Genomic DNA, 15,660 nt, shown 5'->3' on the forward strand with positions numbered 1-15,660 from the left:
CTATTCAACAAATAGTGCCTGAGTAGCAGGCACTATTTATCCCTGGAGCTACAGTAGTGAAAACAGGCAGACATTTCAGACATAATGGAGCTTATGTTAATAAAGATTTCAAAGGGAGGAAAGGAAGCCAGGTTGATAGACGACAAGCAAATAAATAAGTGAATAGAGAGTTGGTGATACAATTGACAGGAAAAAAGCAGGCAAGGAGGATGGAGTTTGGGGTGGGAGTTGGGGAGTGGTTTGCAATTTTTAAATAAGGCAGCCAGGGAAGGCATCTTTGAGTAGGTGACATTAAGACCGGAAGAGGTGAAAAAGTGAGCCCCAGTGATACCTGGGGGAAGGATGTTCCAGGAGGTGTATTCTATGGTAGGAAGGACCTGTGGTGGGAGCCATCTGGCCTGTCCAAGTAACAGGAAGCTAGCAGAAGCTGGAGCTAAGCACCGCAATTGAGGGAGAAGGCAAAAGGAGACCAGCTGATAGGTCGGGGTCAGATGGCATCACTGGGCTTTGCAGGTCACCTGTAGGTCATGGTCAGCTCTTGCATTGACTTGGAGTGAAGACAGGAGCCTCAGGAGGGTTCTGGGCAGAGGAGTGGTTTGACACAAGTTTCTAAAGTCTTAGCTAAATTAAAACTCCTTCCCACGACTTCCCCAGTAGTCCACTGGTTAAGACTCCATGCATCCACTGCAGCGGGCACAGGTTCCATCCCTGGTCAGGGAACCAAGGTCCTGCATCCCTCACATGGCCAAAAAATTAACTAATTAATTAAAAATAACTCCTTCCCTGTGTGCTCTCTTTCAGATGATATTAATTCACAGCTGGATTTCTGAGTATTCCCTTTCATTTCTTCAGTTCTTTCCTGTCTCCTGCTAACTTACAACAGTCTCTTAAAATAACATCTAGAGCTGCCACCAAAGTGCCATAACTGTTCTGTCATGGGGTCCGAAATGAGTGATGGCCATTTGTGGGTATTTGGGGGTCACGGCCATGACTTTGAAGATGAAAAGAGGCGTGGTAGAGTTTAGAGGATGTGGAGGGGTGAGAATGAATGTGAGTGACAAAGAGGCCAGGAGGCCAAGCCTCGTGCTGGGGCAGGGAGTATGCTCGGGGTGGAGAGAAGATACAGTGGGAGCAGGGATGTTGGGCCAGGACAGAGAACCAGGAGGTGGAGATGTCCACGCCCCATCGCAGACCCGCTGGACCTGCTGGACCCGCCACTGCAGGTGAGTGACCAGGAGCAGGGCACAACTTACTCCTCCCAGCTGTCACAGCTTAGAATCTGCAGCAGGAGTCTTGGTTTCTTCCATTTCCTGAAATGAGCCACTCTGCTGGACATAAACTCCTGGTCTTTGGTCATTGAGCCCCAGGCATGAACATCCAGGGAGGTTCTCAGCGGGGGCTTCTTGGAGTCCTCTCTGTGGAGCTGGGTGGTCTTGGGTTCAGGTAGGGGGCGAGACCTCATCCAAAGGACGGGCCTGAGAAGGGGCCTGGGACTGGATGCATGTCTTATCTCTTCCCTCACCACCTCTTACCACAGTGACCAGGGCAAGAACATCACGCGGAGCCCCTGTTCCTGGGCTCTGCGTCTGTGTCCTCTGCACCCGTGCTCACAGCATCCTGCCCTCCAAGGCAGCTACTTACACAAGGATGCAGGGGAGCGAGTAGAGGGAGAGGGGCCATCTCCGAGAGGACCCACAGAAACACATGTCCTCCTCCTCTTCTCTCTGCCCTCCTGAACCTTTTACATTCTGTTTATGACCATTATGTTTAATAGATTTTTTGAGATAAAAGGCAAAGAACTAGGAGGCTACTGTCCTACCAGATCAGTGGCATCAAGACCAAGAACACCAACTGGTTTTATGACACAACAGAGGAGAAATAATCAATGCATAAATTAGAGCTTTAACACTGTCATAAACCCCGGAGCAGCAGGATTTAGCGATGGGCAAGCAGGCCAGGATAGGACAAAATTGTAATTGGGAGACAGGAAGTGACACTACTGTTTCTCACAGTAAAATAAAAAGAAGGGAAAGGAGAGATATTAAGAGAGCAAATGAAGTGCACAGACTTTGCCAGGCTGGGTTATATCCTTTCAAATTAAAAAATGCTGGGAACTTACGTGATATCGGCATTTGGGTGAAGCCCAAAGACTTCGGGGTTATCTAGAGATGGCAACGACTGGATGTATTCGAAATACTGATCCAAGGTTTTGCACACAGGGATTTTATACCCTGTATAAAAACAGAACGACGGTTCAAACATCTTCTCACTGAACCAGACCTATATCAGAGAGAAAACAGGAGAAATAAATTGATGAATATCCAAATGAAAACCCCAAACTGCCACTGTCAAGGCGATAGGGTCACCTTATTTCCATTGTAAGCATTTTTTATATTGGATTTGAAAGATCCTTAACAAAACCACTGATAGGATAGTTAGACATATGCGTGCATGCTCAGTTGCTTCAGTCATGTCCGAGTCTTTGTGACCCCAACAGACTGCAGCCCACCATGGGATTATCCCAGCGAGAATACTGGAGAGGGTTGCCATTTCCTCCTCCAGGGAGTCTCCCCGACCCAGGGATCAAACCCACTTCTCCTCTGGTTCTTGCACGGCAATGCAGCTGGGTTCTTTACCACCGAGCCACCAGGGAAGCACAGTTAGACATAGATTAAGGAAAGAGAAAGGCCACAATATAAGAACAATGAAAGCCGGTCTCTGTTTAACACCAAAGAAGATCATTTCTAAGGGTGAAGAGGGGAGAGCCAGCCTTGCAAGCCCACTCTCTACTGGAGTAATCTGACAAACCTTGAGTTCACTTTAAAAAGGCAGGGGAACGGATTGCAGAAGCAATAACCACATACACAGACACACAGACACACACACACACACACACATGAGAGCACATCTGGGCATTTTCACTGCCTCCCTTCTCCCCAGAAACAGGGCTTGTGCCTGGGGGCTTATGCTTGTGCTCAGCGTGGCCCACAGTGGCACTGAACACTCCATACAGCCAGGAAAACTTCTTATAAATATCTCTCCTCCACCCTGAGCTGGAGCGCACCCTCTGTTAATTAAGTTATGTCCCTGGACACAAGAAGCAAATATATCCAACCATCTTATTGTTTGCCTTAAGACATCCCTTTCTCATTCTGTATGAACTGATTATCTATAAGGTAACAGCGAGAGAACAAATAAATACTTGGTGTGGACAGACTTATTCTGAAGTGTAGAAAAACAAATGTTGAATGCCTATGAGCCTGCTATGAGGCAATGACTTCTGTGTCTAAAGGAGTGATTTTCACAGAAGGGAGGGAAATAATGGGATGATGGGAAGAGCAGGGATGCAGGCTGGATGTCCGAATCACTCAGAGGACTCCATGTGGAAAGAAATGGGGATTGTGTTTTCCTTCGATTGGTCACACTTTCTCTATTATCTTCCCTTCATATCCTGCCTCTTCCAGCTCTTTTTAGGTCCAGTGATTGCTCTGAAACACCCTGTTCCCTGGTTCTCCCTTTTTTATTCATCACAGTTCTATTCTGTTCAACTCCTGTCCACAAGGCATTGAGCTTAGAACAGGAACAGATTGCAAAGACGAGACACGCAGTCCTTTCCTTCAAGGAGCTTGTGACCCAGTATAGAGAGAAGCCAGTTACATAATCACCACAATACAAAGTGCACTAAGGTAAGAGACAGAGGAAATAAAAATAGGCAAAGTACTAAGGAGGCGAGCCAGGGAGAAAGAAGAGCCAGATGGGTGTCAGGCAAAGCTTTATCTAGGAGGTGATTTTGGAGATATACCTCGAAGGATAGGATTTTAGCAAACGAACTTGTGACTGGGGAGACCACACACGCAGGTATAGAATAACTGATGCAAAGATGTAAGGCAGGTTGGGTACAGGATGAAACCAGTGTATTTACCCTAAGATAAATATAACATAGAGGGAAGAGATCAGACAGAAAAAGTGAAGTGAGGTCATATTATGGATGACTGTGGATGTCAAGGAGAGGACCGGTGCATAACTGAAAAAATGGGGAGCAGTTGAAAGTCATCAAAGAAAACAGTGCTATGATTATGGTCATTATTTAGAAAGATGAGGTTTTTAGTGATGAAGATGACAAGATTGGCAAAGGCCATGGGGTCTTCAGCACACAGACAGCAGATGACCACGCTGAGTTCTGAGCTGCCGGGTGACATATGCATAAAAAAGCAAAGGGAACTTTCTTCTTGTTTTTCCACTTCTTTAATAAAGTTCAAAAGCATAAAGAGTAAATCCACGAATAGCTAGATTTAAAAACACAAAAACAGGTGAGTTTCACCAAATCTGGAGGACACTTTTGGTATAATCAAAATACAGAATATGAAATCTACATGGAATTACTTCAGGACACTCTGAAAGGTAGCCAGACAAAATAAGTTCTCTTCAAGGACAAAGAGCAAAGTTCTACAATTACTGGTTTTAAGGGACACAGGCCATAAGATGCTGAGAACAGAGAAAACAGACAAGGATTCAAAGATAAGTTCCAAATTGCAAGTCACAGTGACAGAGGATCCGATTTTAAGGCTCTGGTTTTCAACTGAAGCCATTTTCCCTCAGGGAATATGGACCAGGTAAAGTGGCAGCAGATGACAAGCCTTTGCCTCCCTAGTCACCCACATTCTGTTTGAAGACATTAAGCTGAATGTTGATATTTTTCTATATTGAGCTGTCTTATATAAATTTTTAGGAGTCTCCCAGGTGGCATCAGTGGTAAAGAACCAGCCTGCCAATGCAGGAGACTTAAGAGATGCAGGTTTGATCCCTGGGTCAGGAAGATCCCCTGGAGGAGGGCATGACAACCCACTCCAATATTCTTGCTGAGAATCCCATGGACAGAGGAGCCTGGTGGGCTACCATCCATGGGGCTGCAAAGAGTTGGACATGATTGAAATGACTTAGCATGCATACACCCATGTATTTTTTAAAGTAAGTAAATTTTTTTATATCAGGCAAATACTAAATAATCAGTATTAAAAGTCAGTAAAGGTCAATTCCCTTTCCTTCTCTTCCTTGACCTCTCTCAGTTGACATTTCTTCTTTCTTGATACATTAAAGTATATTAAAGTACTCAGGAATTTGTTCTCAGTTTCTTTTCTTTTTTCATCCTTTTCTCTACACTTTCTTCTTAGATGATGATCTCATCTCATCTCCTGACTTTAAATGCCATCTACATATGACAAATTCCAAATCCTTTTTTCCAGCCCTGGGCTCTCTCCTGAGCTCCACCCTGTAAGTCCAACTGCCTGTTTATCTTCATCCATTCTCTTATTCAACAAATATTTATTGAGTGACTACTATGTGAGAGATCCATTCCAGGTACAGCAATGCAAACAGGTGAAGTCCCTGCCCTTATGGAACTTCCAGTCTTAGACATCTCCACTTGGATGTCCAGTAGGCATCTCATAGGTTACACGATGAAAACAGATGACATATGCATATAAAAGCAAAAATTAGGAAATTTCCACCCCCAGCGAAATTTCTTCCCCCAGAAATTCTTTCTCTTCTCTGTAAATAATCCCATTCTCCATCCAGTTACTTAGGTCAAAACTAGGAGTGATCCTTGACCCCGTCCCTTCCTTCCCCATCATCATTCTGCTGGTAGTGTCTGTACGATATGTCCAGAATCTATCCACTTTTCACAGTCTCCAGTACCAAAACTCAAATTTGGGTACTTGTACATATTTTAACAAATATGCTTACTGCTGCTGCTGCTGCTGCTAAGTCGCTTCAGTCGTGTCCGACTCTATGTGACTCCATAGACGGCAGCCTACCAGGCTCCCCGTCCCTGGGATTCTCCAGGCAAGAACACTGCAGTGGGTTGCCATTTTGTTTCCTCTTTTAAATCTCAGATACAGAGGCAAGTTCATCATATTCATTTGTTATTCTCAGGTCTCTAGACCCTTTTCATTTTAGTTTTTCCCATTTAGCCCTTATATTCACTCCTAGTCTCCTCTTTGGGGGCTTCTATTTAAATATACTTGATATATATCCTTGAAAGTATGTATTTATCCTTGAGAAATTACTCAGGTACCACTCTATAGGCCTCATTTTATTTTTTGAAAGCTCTGCACTTGATGCTATGTTCCTAAGATTTATGCATGATGTCATATGGACCATTTCTTCCAAGTGCTGCATTGTATTCCATGACAGGCATACAACATTTAACTCCTCTATTCCTCCTCTAACTCCTCATTTAACTCCTCTAACTCCTCAATCCGACAGACCCTCAGGTTGCTTTCAACTTTCCACTCTCCCAAACAATACTATGGATAACGTCTTTGTACATGTCCACATAACTGTTTGAGAATTACTCTGCAACATACACTCAAGAGTGGGATTCTGGCTCAGAGAGTAGTCCCATCACACACGCTTCATATGACTCTGGGCCACCAGTGCGCCTTTGAAGGATGAGCGATGGCAACACATGTGCTCATCCTCTGCTGCTTATCTATTCTCTCAGGCTTCTTATCTATTCTCTTAGGCTTGTTCATCTCCACAGTGGATGCTGTGATGTGCCACCAAATCCTTCTCCAGGACCCAGGCACTGGCTCCCCCAGCTGTCTGGAGTACTGGCTACTGAGGGCTCACAACACTGTCCCTCCCAGGAATTGCCCTGGAAGGGAGCTGCCTCAACCAAGATCATGCCCTTGGGGGAAGGGAGGACCACAGGCAGAATCCCTCTAAGAGTCCACTTCCGGAGAATCAACCGACAATGGTCGCCTGCAGCTCCGTGCACAGTCTTGCCACAACATTTTTATACATATCCATATGTGGGTTTTTTTCCCTAGAACTATTCTGGGATGTATCTACCCATAATACTTAATTTTGGTTCAGTTTTGCTCAATTACTTCCCTGGAGATCTGCTTCTGCATATCCTTACCAACACTTATCATCATCCACCTTTCTCCAAATACAATTTCAAGAAAAACCTTAGTAAAGGTTGAAAAACAATTCAGATTTCTGGTCAACCTCCAGTTTACCAAAATACCCCCAGAGCTTATGTTTTGTCTCAGGTCTCAATTTTGTTAAAGTGGGAAAAAAAACTAAGAATTACCAGTTTAGATCTTAATATAGAGAACCCAAATAACCATAAAATACTCCTATATCTGATTTTTTTTCCACTTAGGTAACGTATATTGCATCTTTAACATGCAAAAATTTTAAGAACAATTTGAGTCTGGTAGATTCTTGCCTGAAGAATCCCAGGGACAGAGGAGCCTGGTGGGCTGCCGTCTATGGGGCTGCCATCTATGAGTAGGACACGACTGAAGTGACTTGGCAGCAGCAGCAGCAGCAGCAGATGTACTTATACCATTCATGCTTGGTGTGAAAGCCAGAATTGCTAAGAGATAATATTTTCTAGAAAATGTTTACTCACATGACCTATGCAGATTTTACTGGGCACTGAGAAAAAAAAAAAAACCACTTCATCAATTTTCAATTGTCTATCCTAATGGAAAGAGATGAGAAAACTCAAATTTTGGCTCATTCTCCGATCACTTATCTTGGGGCTTGAAATTGCCCTGAAGACTTGCAATCAGAGGAAAAGACAGAGGTATTATGTCCAATATTTTTATAGAAGGGGAGGTGGACATGAGCAGCTAGTCTATACAGAAGATTATAGATCATTGAGAGTTGACCTTTGTTCTGTTTTGGACCACAAGTAGATTGCTAGTTGGTTTGGTTTTGGTTTGGTCGGCCGATTCTTTTCAGCGGCTCTGCTCTATATTTTTTCCCTTTCAGTTTGGCTTACCTATTACGAACCAAAAATATTCTTATTTAATAGGAAGATGCAATGAGATGTGTATCTATGGTATTTTTTCCTAAGTTGACTTACTCTAGCAAAGCAGTTAAGTAGACGTTTATCAAAGTCGTCGGTGACTCTGCCCCCATACTGCACCTCTCCAATCATGTACCGAACGGTATTCCACGACACACCCTTTATTAAAAAATAGAAAAGAGTTATTCGTTGTCAACCCAAACAAATAATTCTAAACATTTCGATTCTTTCTCTAAAAGAAAGCTCTTGAAAAAGGAAGCACTAGCTAGACTGCATTTAAAATTACTCATTATCTTATATTAATAACTCTTTTGCTCTTACACGACTGGAATTGCTATGGTTGGTTCACCAAAGAAAAACTTACAATACTAAACATCAGTGAATATATTGCTCATTGATTATGTAAAGTAGGGGGAAAAGAAGACTATTTTTCAGTCTGTGGATGTAATTACCTATAATGTTCATTATAGTAATGCCAAGCTGTTAGAGCAGAAAAAAGTCACGTTTAATGAGGAAAGGAGAAAAATCAAGTAATCAACGCTTGAATATGCTTTCTTAGTAATATATTTTCTGAATCTGTATGAGAACATCTAGAAAATTATTCACAAGGTTTTTCTACAATGCAATCTTTTTCTGACTCATTGTGTGAGCTATGACTACATCAAACCATTTATTAATTTCCATAGCAATCTTATACAAGCAACACATTTCAGATATTAGTAGTTCTTTATTTTTAAAAAGTTTCAATACATTTGGGGTAGGAGAAGTAAGGATGCTTGATTTTTATTTACTTTCTCTTGGTTAAAATTTTATTTTTCAGCTACATTGCCTTTCAAAGCAGCTATTTCAAGATAACTGTCATTTGTACATAAAAAAATGATAAACAATTGCAGATACGAACCCATATAATTTTTTCATCAAAATGTCATACTCAAATTTAATATCCCTTTGTAATTTCTAGGAAAATGATGGTTTGATTCTAGATTTCTCCCCTAGCCAGATAACAATTCATCATGGCTCACCCTCATCACACTGGTACTGTAGAATCTTGATTCTCTTTGTGAGAAGGTATCTACTGTGAGAGGGAAGAGAGGGAGAGATGACAGGCAACTCGTATTTACTGAGCCCTGACTACACACCATACACACAAATAATAACTTGTTTATTCCTCTTGGAAACCATGACCATTTTATAGATGAAGAAACAGGTTCTGAGAGGCTCATAAACTTGCTCAAAATCACAGAATAAAAAACAGATTTCGAACTCCTTGGAACACACATGTGAAAGAACAACTGAGTTTGTGTTCTTAGTCCGGTGACCCTGAGGAAGTCCATTATTCTCTTTAGCCTAGTGTTAGTCATTCAGTCCTGTCTGGCCCTTTGAAACCCCATGGACCATAGCCCGCCAAGCTCCTCTGTCTATGGGATTCTCTAGGCAAGAATACTGGAGTGGGTGGTCATTCCCTTCTCCAGGGGATCTTCCCAATCCAGGGATCGAACCCAGGTCTCCTGCATTGCAGGTGGATTCTTTACCATCAGAGCCACCAGGGAAGCCCTTAGCCTAGTACCCCATCAGTAAAACAGGGATGATGGTAATGCCTTCTCTATCTGCCTCACCCAGTTGTGAAAATAAAAATGAGAGCCTGCACACGAGTACCCTGAAAACTGTGAAGTGCTACATGACCAGTGATCGTGGTTACAAATCACTGCTGTTTATCTGCATAGCATCTGTTAAGATGTGACTTAAGGTGCAAAGGAAATTTCACGTGGGCTGGGAGATAGCATCCTCACTTCTGAGGATTCTGAGGTGGCATGAGTGAGATGAAGGAAGGAAAGTCTGATTCAAGGTACACTTTCTCCGGAAGTACACGGAGGCACTGGGATGTGACGTGAAGAAGGCTGTGCTGTTTCTGAAAACAACGAGTTCATCCATCACAGCTCTGACTCTGCTGTGCATGTGCTTGGGAGAGACAGAGGTAGGGTGAGGGCGGGGGACACAAGTGTGAAATGGAGAGCCTCAGTGCACTCCGATGGGCAGTTGAGATGCGACTGGAAATGGCTGGACCAGTAAACAGATGATTGGAATGACTGATCCCTTTTGGAAGAACTGCGGGGAACGTTAGCAGGGTCACTGCATATCCCAGACCGCGAATGTCTCTAGAACTTTGATTTAAAGACAGCAATGAAAACAAACAAGCAAAAAGAAATAATTTCACTCACTTTCTTAATGTCACATTCATCAAGGTGATTCTGAATAAACTGAACGCTGGCTGAAAAGTCGGCAGAATTGAACTCATAAGGAATATTCCATCCCAAGGGACCAAATTTGCGTCGCTCCTTAAAAACACCAAAGAAAAGTTAAGTATTGAGTGAGGTTTTTAACTTGTATTGCAGCTGATTCCTTTTTATTATTCAAACAAACTACAGTAAAATTAAGGCATGATACTGAAGTAAGTTGACATCATGAAAGAATATATCCCAAACCATTATTTGGTTTGGGATACAGCAAACATTAGAAATACTTTTCCTTGGCTCTAGATGGTTGACAAAAAAAAAAAAAGCAAATCTCCGGCTATTTGCCAAATTGGAGTCCGGGGTTTAAAAAGTCTACGTCTCCACTGTCAGCTCAAGAAAGTTCAGTAGGTGCTCGAAAAATAGCTGTTGAAGGAATTCACTTGTTCTACATTGGACTTCTGAAAGTTTCAAATGTTAAGTGTAAGGGTTTGAATTTTTGCTTTTCAAGTTGAATAACCTAAGCTCACAGGGTGTTCAGACTCCCTGCTAGTATCACTTTGTAATCTTGCAGTTTCAGATTTTGAAAACTAAACATTTTCTATTGTAAAACATGACATATCTGCCTTAAAACATATTGCCCTTGTTTGTTCTCTCCTGTGAACCAGTGGTTAATCATTTCAAATCATCAAATTACTCATAAATAATCAAACAGGGCTCAAGCCAAATGACTCAATTGCTTTGATATTCTGAGACCATTTTAAAGGTATGTGAGTGTCAGAGCTGATATTTCCAGACCCTGATCACCTAGCTAACCACATATATTAACACAAATGTTACCATACCATCAGCTTTCCCTGCCTCAGCACACAGTCAGTCTAAGAAAAGTTCAATTATTTATTCAGGTTAGCTCCTGACCATTGATCCAAGTGTCACTCTTGTGGAGAGTAGAATCCTGATACATTGGTGGGAAGATACAATTCCACTTCTCTACCTCTAAATGTGTCCTAGATTTTCTTTCTCTTTTTTGCTTTCCGTAACCCAACACACATACACAGACATAGACACACACAGACACACACACACACGGTTTTCACAAGCCATTCCAATACTTCTTCCTGCAGCTGTTCCATGCTTTAGACCACGAATAACACTACTATTTAAAGGAATCTAAATGAATTTTCATTTGGGCAAATTCACGGACAAGTCAGAGAAGAAACTGAGAAAGTGAGAAGCTTTAATTACTGATTTTTGGTAAAGAAACCACCTGCCAAGGCAGGAGACACAAGAGATGCAGGTTTGATCCCTGGGCCAGCAAGATCCCCTGGAGAATGAAATGGCAAACTGCTCCAGCATTCTTGCCTGGAAAATTCCATGGACAGAGGAGCCTGGCAGGCTACAGTCCATGGGAGTCACAGAGACTCCCTGAACACAGGGAGTTGGACACAACTGAACACACACCGCACAGGATATGCTTTTAAGTGTATCCTAAATCAAAATTAAATTGGGTCCAGATGTCCTGGCCCTGGGAGACCAGACTGAGGACAAACAACCCTTAGACATGTAAACTGCTACCATTATTTCTAGAACTGTTCTTCTTTAGGTTGGGTTGTCAGGTATCAGGCATTTGTATGGAGGGACTCCCATTTCCACTCTAGCTAATTAGATCAAAGGTGGACAACCAGCCCAAGACCAACAACATCCCCTCTCCCAGTAATTTGAACTTAAAAGTTCAGAATTGGTATTCAGAGTTTGTCCTAATCAGAGCTCACTCAGGTGAGCCTCGTTCAGGTTGTTCCATGAGCAAGAGTGGCTTGGAGGATCTATAGGACATTAACACAAAAATGCATTTGGCTAACCCTTGAGTCTCTAGAATTACTTCCATCTTGAAGACTTCAAAGTGAAAAATACAAAAATACACTTATAATTAAAATGCAAATGTTTTCCCATTAAAAGAAAGAATCATCTCCAAAAAAGTTTTACCCATTTTGACTTAATTTTTAAAATTTACTGGTCAATTAGACAGGAGACCGAATGAAGAATAATTCTTCCTTTCCAATTACTAAAGCTGGTTAAATTGGCTCTACAGAAACGTTTCCATTTACGTGCACTGAGTGACTGCAATTCAGTTTTTCCTTAAAATGTGATCTTTGAAAACTGTCCTAATGCTGAGATTTGCTTCATTTTACATTACTATCAATTTTTATTTGTAAACATTCACTTCTTAGGTTGGTTCACTAAAATCACAGATGGTTTAATTCCTCTTGGAAAAAAGGACAAAATCTAGGTATCTTTTCTTTCACAAATGAGGTCATTTCACTTTCTTGCTATTTTTTTTGTACTTATTGATTCCTATAAGTGACAATTAAGAAAAAAACAACACCTAAGTAGCACCAGGTGATGGAATTCCAGTTGAGCTATTTCAAATCCTGAAAGATGATGCTGTGAAAGTGCTGCACTCAATATGCCAGCAAATTTTGAAAACTCAGCAGTGGCCACAGGACTGGAAAAGGTCAGTTTTCATTCCAATCCCAAGGAAAGGCAACGCCAAAGAATGCTCAAACTATTGCACAGTTGCAATCATTTCACATGCTAGTAAAGTCATGCTCAAAATTCTCCAAGCCAGGCTTCAGCAATATGTGAACTGTGAACTTCCTGATGTTCAAGCTGCTTTTAGAAAAGGCAGAGGAACCAGAGATCAAACTGCCAACATCCATTGGATCATCGAAAAAGCAAGAGAGTTCCAGAAAAACATCTACTTCTGCTTTATTGACTATGCCAAAGCCTTTGACTGTGTGGATCACAATAAACTGTGGAAAATTCTGAAAGAGATGGGAATACCAGACCACCTGACCCGCTTCTTGAGAAACCTACATGCAGGTCACGAAGCAACAGTTAGAACTGGACATGGAATAACAGACTGGTTCCAAATAGGAAAAGGAGTTCGTCAAGGCTGTATATTGTCACCTTGCTTATTTAACTTCTATGCAGAGTACATCATGAGAAACGCTGGACTGGAAGAAGCACAAGCTGGAATCAAGATTGCCGGGAGAAATATCAATAACCTCAGATATGCAGATGACACCACCCTTATGGCAGAAAGTGAAGAGGAACTCAAAAGCCTCTTGATGAAAGTGAAAGAGGAGAGTGAAAAAGTTGGCTTAAAGCTCAACATTCAGAAAACGAAGATCATGGCATCTGGTCCCATCACTTCATGGGAAATAGATGGGGAAACAGTGGAAACAGTGTCAGACTTTATTTTTCTGGGCTCCAAAATCACTGCAAATGGTGACAGCAGCCATGAAATTAAAAGACGCTTACTCCTTGGAAGGAAAGTTATGACCAACCTAGATAGGATATTGAAAAGCAGAGACATTACTTTGCTAACAAAGGTCCGTCTAGTCAAGGCTATGGTTTTTCCAGTGGTCATGTATGGATGTGAGAGTTGGACTGTGAAGAAAGCTGAGTGCCAAAGAATTGATGCTTTTGAACTGTGGTGTTGGAGAAGACTCTTGAGAGTCCCTTGGACTGCAAGGAGATCCAACCAGTCCATTCTGAAGGAGATCAGCCCTGGGATTTCTTTGGAAGGAATGATGCTAAAGCTGAAACTCAAGTACTTTGGCCCCTCTCATGAGAAGAGTTGACTCATGGGAAAAAACTCTGATGCTGGGAGGGATTAGGGGCAGGAGGAGAAGGGGACGACAGAGGATGAGATGGCTGGATGGCATCACTGACTCAATGGACGTGAGTTTGAGTGAACCCCGGGAGTTGGTGATAGACAGGGAGGCCTGGTGTGCTTCAATTCATGGGGTTGCAAAGAGTCGGACATGACTGAGCAACTGAACTGAACTGAAGTAGCACCTTGGATTTATATCAGGATAGACTCAAACCATTGTGACCGAAGAACTCATTTGGAAGCTCAAAAGCAGAGGACTTTGCTAGAATTTGGAATATTTGGAATATTGAATCTCTCCGATCCAATTAGTGTTTTTGAAATTATGAGTCCTAGGTGATATCATAGAAAAATATTAGAATCAGTGCATTTGCAAGAAGTTTTAATCTAGCTGAGAAAATAAGACTTAGAAACAAAGGGAGGACAACAAGGTAGTAAGTATAATTAACTGTCAAAATTTCACAGACATTAAGCTTGAAGAAGACATTCAATCAAGTCTCCTGGGAAGAACAAAACTGCAGCTGGTGTTTGAACAGAAGGGAGAAAAGAATCCTGAGCTTGGTCAAGGTCAGGAGCAAAGACAGGAGTGGAGAGCTCATGATCTGTCCAGAAGGAGGCTGCAGATCTATGCCACTGCAGCAGGGGACAGCCTCTGCTGAGTATATATGGAACCACAGCCCCACGTGATGATTCAGGGGTGGATGGAACACACACAGATTTGAACATCAGGAGAAAGAGCTAAACCTGACTCAGCAGAAAGGAGTTGTTAATCCATTATTCAGTTGGGGAGTCATGATTTTAGGAAGACTAGTCTACTCCCTACTGAATTTAACCAATACAGTTCCTTCTTTCTGTTCCAAAGGATATATAAAACACAACTACCAACACAATATGGAAATGTGGAATCCTCCATAGAACACTGAAGAGAATCATCATTTTAATGACGTCAAAGCCATTTCCAGTTTTATGTTAGAATCTACTTCAGCCTAATGATCTTCTCTCCCACAGTCCAGTGCAGAATCATTTCAGGCTCATCTTCAAAGCAAGGCTCTCTTTAGAGCATTGCATCCTATTTATTTAATAACTGGAGCTAACATAAAATAAAAAATAAAATCCATACTGGACAATATAAGAGAAACATCAATAGGTTAAAATAATTAACAGAAATAGTCAGAACCCCGGGGAAAAGGGGTTCTGACCCCTTTTATACAGGAACATGTAAAAGATATTTTTTAAAAATTCTGTATCATGTTACTATAATTATTTTCAAGAGTTTTGCACTAAGAACTTTATTATCACACCTCCCCAAAGCAAGAACTGGTATTCAGACTATTAAATTTTAATTGAGTATTTGTCAAGGCTTAAACCTAAAAAAAAAGTCAGAAAAGTGAACACTTTTCTGAATGAGGAACTGTTAACAGTGGTACTCCCTGAGCCCCACAGATATGGCCATTTTTATTAAATATTAACAAATATTTTAATAGCCATGGTAAAATTTCCAAGTTTGCAACTGCCCCTGCAGGCAGTTCAAGCTGCTAATCAAAGACTCTTGTAATAAACCTCACAAAGTTGTGTATCACTCGTAAGTCCCGAACATGGGCTTCAATGTGGCAAGCCAAAGTGAGAAAGCGAAACATCCCAACCATGAAAAGGACATAAAAATGACTAACGACACCTCCCCCAAGGGCAGTGGCTCTTTGGCAGTTATTCTCCATTCTCACTGAACACTAGAATCACGTAGAAAATTTTACAAAGGTCTGAGACCTTCACCACAATGCCTCCTCCAAGGGATTCTGGATCCAAGCAGTGGCTGAGGATCCAGTCATTAAGATAAGATGCTTAAGAGAGATGCTTAAGATGTTCACAGGTTCAATTTGCTGGACCCCTGCTTAAGATGCTCAGGGTCCAATGTGGTGTGCCGCAAGGGGCAGTAC

At 41.8% G+C, this 15,660-nt stretch overlaps 1 protein-coding gene across 2 annotated transcripts in view; it reads right to left on the minus strand.

Moving 5' to 3' along the window:
• DNAH8 (dynein axonemal heavy chain 8) overlaps nt 1–15,660 on the minus strand; it is a 328,991-nt gene that overhangs the window by 48,228 nt on the left and 265,103 nt on the right. For both annotated transcript variants that reach the window (XM_055571493.1, XM_055571494.1), the window contains exons 83-85: nt 10,042–10,158; nt 7,880–7,981; nt 2,120–2,280 (exon numbers count right to left, since the gene is read on the minus strand). In XM_055571493.1, the coding sequence (XP_055427468.1) occupies nt 2,120–2,280; nt 7,880–7,981; nt 10,042–10,158 (380 nt within the window). The remainder of the gene's footprint in view (nt 1–2,119; nt 2,281–7,879; nt 7,982–10,041; nt 10,159–15,660) is intronic.

The sequence above is a fragment of the Bubalus kerabau genome, chromosome 3 (genome assembly GCF_029407905.1).
Source record: "Bubalus kerabau isolate K-KA32 ecotype Philippines breed swamp buffalo chromosome 3, PCC_UOA_SB_1v2, whole genome shotgun sequence".
Lineage (NCBI taxonomy): Eukaryota > Metazoa > Chordata > Mammalia > Artiodactyla > Bovidae > Bubalus > Bubalus kerabau.